Source organism: Cryptomeria japonica, chromosome 7 (genome assembly GCF_030272615.1).
Source record: "Cryptomeria japonica chromosome 7, Sugi_1.0, whole genome shotgun sequence".
Lineage (NCBI taxonomy): Eukaryota > Viridiplantae > Streptophyta > Pinopsida > Cupressales > Cupressaceae > Cryptomeria > Cryptomeria japonica.
The window spans coordinates 709,483,714-709,488,693 of record NC_081411.1 but is presented as its reverse complement, the minus strand read 5'-3'; the positions used below and the strand labels follow the sequence as shown (position 1 = coordinate 709,488,693).

The window sequence follows — 4,980 nt, the reverse complement described above, 5'->3', positions numbered from 1 at the left end:
TTACTTTAAAATATGTTATTTCATTTCTATTGAGTCAATTATTTTATGAAAAAACAAACTAAATGACTATTAAAAATAAAGAAATAAAAAATAAAATGTTTTGGATAAACATATATAATGGAAATCAAGGACAACAAGCTACTAAAATAATTCACATTAATATTGGCCTTTGAACTAAAATATTAATTACTACCTATTTTGATTTTCCAATATCAAATTCTTCATCAAAATGGCCTATACATTTTATTTTTTAATTTCTTAAAATGTTTTTTTTTCTTAAATATAGAATACAATTTATGTTTGAATGAATATACACTTGTTAATTTATTGAATTTTAAAATTTGTATTGCATAGCTTAACACACCAACAAAGAGCATATTAAAATTATAAAAAATATTAATTAACTTTTAAAAACATTAAAATTTCTTAAAAGAAACATTAGTTTAAAAATAATATTATTTTATTTATTTATTAAAAAACATTTAAATTAAATATTAAATATCTCTATTAATCAACCATTATTTTATTTAATATAAACCAATCATATTTAAATGATAATTCTATATATTATTTTTTTAATAATTATTTCTTATATTAAATGATAAAACATTTATAAATATAATATAAACTCTTTTATATGTGTGTGCTCGTGCGTGCACACTTTAATTTTAAATAAAAAATAAAATTATTCAATTTTCATATAATTATTTAAATTAAGCGATAACTATGTATTTCATGAGAACTTGAAAACCTAAGTTCAAGATAAAATTTTCTTGTCAAATAAAAATTTAATTCCAATTAAAAGAATTAAGTGCTCCTATTCTACTTTTGTTCTTTCTCAAACTCAATATATTATGCAAACAAAATTATTATCTTCTAAGAGTGAACAATTAAATGAAAACAATCTTAATTTTCAATCTTTTGGGACAAATAGAGATTTATGTGACACTATTATAGAGTGATAGAGAGATAGAGATATAGGGAGATAGAGAGAGGGGGAAAGGTAGAGTGAGAGAGATAGGTAGAGAGAGAGAAGAGGGAGAGAGGAGAGAGATAGGTAGAGAGGGTGAGAAAAAAGTGATTCACAATAACAACATGGATATAATAAACTCATAAACAATAATATGACAACATGATAGTCAATTACATCACTATACCAATATCAAGTATCCTAATATAGGTGGCATATACCTTACAATGAGTCATAAATAATGAGCAATCATATCCAAACTCAAAAAATTCCATGTGAAGAGAAAGCATGGAGAGGAATTGAGGTAACTTAAGAGAAGTAAAACTAGAAATTGCAACTTGGTCTGTAATGGGCACACTAAAGAGCTGTGAGAGGTCAATTAGGGAAATTGTATTCCTAATTTTGCATACATTTAAATATAGTACATGAGGTCAAATAGTAGGCCATTTGCAAATGATTTTGTTTGTGCAAGAAAGGTCTAAATGGAGAAGTGATATCTTCAAATCAATTATTCATTTACTTATAGGGATCTAAACTTGAGCATAACAAAACTTTTGAATTGAGAAGATAATCAAGCTTAATTTGCACGCGCGCGCGCGCGCGCGAGAGAGAGAGAGAGAGAGAGAGAGAGAGAGAGAGAGAGAGAGAGAGAGAGAGAGAGAGAGAGAGAGAGAGAGAGAGAGAGAGAGAGAGAGAGAGAGAGAGAGAGAGAGAGAGAGAGAGAGAGAGAGAGAGAGAGAGAGAAGGGGGGGGAATGAGATTGGGGGTATGGAGACAGGATTGGAAGATACAAATGGAGAGGAAAGGTAGCTCGATAAAAATAGAGTGTAAATAGTTATAGATAGAGATAGAAGATATATATAGAGTGGGAGAGAGAGGTAGATAGAAAGATAAATATAAAGAAAAAAATGATATAGAGAGGTATAGAGAGGAAGATATACAAGGTTATAGAGATGGAGACTTAATGAATTAGAGAAAGAGGGAGATGTGGAAGAAAAAATTCGAAGAGATGGAGATAAAGAGGCAAATAGATACAAATATAGAGATCTAGGAATAGAGGGTCTAGGGAGGGTTATATGGATTCATAGAGATATGTATGTACATGCCTAGAGATAAAAGGGGAGAGAAGAATGTAAAGGTAGAGGTGAAGATAGAAAAAGAGAGGAAGAGGGAATCAAATAGATAGAGAGGTATAAATATATGAAATTTAAAATAAAAATTAAAATAATAACATGAAAAATAATAGTAATATATAATAAACTTATTAAGGTAATAAATAATTAAATTAAATAAATCAAAAATACTTTTTAATTCATTAGGGTTGAAACCCTAATAGAATATGTATCTAACAATATAATTAATATAATAGAAATAACATTTAGATTAATTGAAAGGTAAAACCAATATTCAACAATTAAAAAAATTAAGTTGTAAAGTTGAACCTTCTTCAAATAAAATACTAAAAATAAAATTAAGCTATATTTAAAATTCGAAAGAAAAATTTTAACATTTTTATTAAACATTATAGGTAAAACCAAAATTAAAAAGTTAAAACTAAATAAAACTTATTAAAAATGAAAAAAGTGAATTATAAGTTTTTTAAAATTTAAATTTGAAAAAATAAACAAATATTTATTTTAATGATAATTGTAAAATATGATCTAATCATTAATAGAATAAATTATCACACAATCAAATTTAAAAATAATTTTATATTCATCAATCTTTTAATTGTAATTGCATTGGATAAATAAAATTGTTATATATTTTATATTGCATTACATATATAAATAAAATAGATGTTAAAATTGAATATATTGAGTAACAAATTTCCATGAATGAATATTTTTCAAGTCAATTCCCAATGAGCTACACCCTTGGATTTCTAAGGTTTTCACAAATATTATATGTCTAGGAGTGGAGATTGGATGGTAGAGCCCACCACGGTCCTACAATAGTTTAGACAAATATTACATCTATCGATACTACCATTATAATGTACATTCATCGAATTTGTATATTACATGGCTGGTAATCTTTGTTCTCTACTTGCTCACCACCATAGTATTGTTCTTTTGATTTGATTTTATCATCTTCTTTCTTCTCTTTTTTTTTTTAATTTGTTTTGATTAATCTTGCCATGTTAATGTGATTTTTACACATGAATCAATTAGAAAAAAATATAAATAGTTTTTTTAAATTATTAAATAAAAAATAAATTTGTTTAAATTTTTTATGGAAAAATTACTCCAATTGAGAAACAAACCCAACCAAAACCGAAAGAAACTGAAAATATCTACAACCAGCAGGCTGAATCAACGAAACATTATACAAACAGCAGCTGAAACAAAACAAAATGATAGTACTCTATAAATATTTATCAAATTTATTTTTTGTATTCTTCATCTATATCGAAGAAAGTTTTGGTTTTTATGCGTAGACATCCAGCCGCTTCGAAAACCATTAAGATATTTATCGACAGTATATACATACCATTCAGGTGTCTATAAAACAATATGTACACGCACAGCAGAGCAAATCTAGAATTAAATTGCATCTCGCAGCCTTAAAATATAGAAAACCTTCACATAATCAAGAATTTGAACGAGACGATGGTTAGCCCTCCTTTGAAATATGAGAATTAAACCTCTACTAAATCTGTTGAGACTCTGCACTATCACGGCTCTATAGACTTGGAAGTCGATGCATAAGATACTCCTGTACTTGGATATGAGCTATTGCTCCCTCCACTCATCTCATGGAGATATACAGGGGGAAGACAGACTTCACCTTCAATTATCTGCAATACTTGTCTGATGGCAGGTCTCGCCTCCGGCTGAGGATTGCAACACACCAGTCCCAATTTGAGCACCTTCTCCATCTCATCTTCAACGTATTCACCACCAAGATTGGGGTCGGCTGCATCCGTGAGCCTACCTTTGGCATGCAGCTTTCTCACCCACTCCACCATTACTATCTGAGAAGCATCGAGAGAAGGTTCCACAGGCCTCCTCCCACAGCCAACCTCCAACATCAAAATACCATAGCTGAACACATCTACGCTGGGATCAGCCTTTCCTGTATTTATGAGCTCCGGTGCGATGTAGCCAAGAGTACCCACCACACGAGTAGTATGTGCTTCTCCCGTGTGCTCATACAGACGAGCAAGCCCGAAGTCCCCCAGCTTGCCATTAAGTTCAGAATCCAACAAAACGTTGCTGGATTTGATGTCTCTGTGCACCACCACCTGTTCCCAGTCTTCGTCAAGATACAACAATCCTGCGGCCACGTCCCTCAGAATTCTGTATCTCTGAGCCCACGTCAGCACGCTCTTCGTCTTCTCAAATATCATCTTGTCCAGGCTTCCATTTGGCATGAAGTCATACAATATGAAAAGCTTTGCTCTCCTCCTGCAATAGCCTCTGATTTGCACAAGATTCCGATGCTGCAAACGCCCCAAACTTGGAACCTCTGCTATGAATTCCTTGAGAGCTTCAGTGCTCTCTCCAAAGATGGATTTTACAGCAACTTCCTGTCCAGTAACAGGAAGAACTCCTTTGTACACCTGACCGAAACCTCCAGAGCCCAGAACTTGATCCTCCTTGAAGCCCTTGGTTGCAATATAAAAGTCTTTGTAGTCAAATCTATGAGGCCAATACTCATCTCCCATTCTTCTATAACTTCTCTGTACTTGTTTCTCTTCCACCAAAAAAACGCTGCTGCAACCAGAAGCAACACGACAAGTACCAGAGTTGTGGTAATAATAATGATAAGTCGGTAGTTGGAATTCTGGTGCTTAATAAGCGAAGGAAGATGAGATATATCCAGCTCAGGTGCAGATCCATTTGTGCTGAAACTCCAGGCGAGGATGCAGTGGTCTTCAACGACAGTTCCCGTTGATGCAGAGAAACCAACGTACATTTCTTCTTCAAAAATGTTGGACAGATTCGTAATTTTGAGCGATATAAGAGGCTCTTTGGGTCTAAGTGAACCGGCTTCTACTATTGTAA

At 31.9% G+C, this 4,980-nt stretch overlaps 1 protein-coding gene across 1 annotated transcript; it reads right to left on the bottom strand.

Annotated features, from left to right (window-relative positions):
• Positions 1-3,409: 3,409 nt before the first annotated feature.
• Positions 3,410-4,645, bottom strand: LOC131040224 (L-type lectin-domain containing receptor kinase SIT2-like). Its single transcript, XM_057973087.2, has one exon. It carries the CDS (start codon positions 4,638-4,640, stop codon positions 3,648-3,650), a length of 993 nt encoding a protein of 330 aa, XP_057829070.2. The 5' UTR covers positions 4,641-4,645; the 3' UTR covers positions 3,410-3,647.
• Positions 4,646-4,980: the final 335 nt, after the last annotated feature.

Bases quoted from the DNA above. Each gene is read 5' to 3' on its own strand.
- LOC131040224 (XM_057973087.2), bottom strand. From the start codon at position 4,640: ATGGGAGATGAGTATTGGCCTCATAGATTTGACTACAAAGACTTTTAT.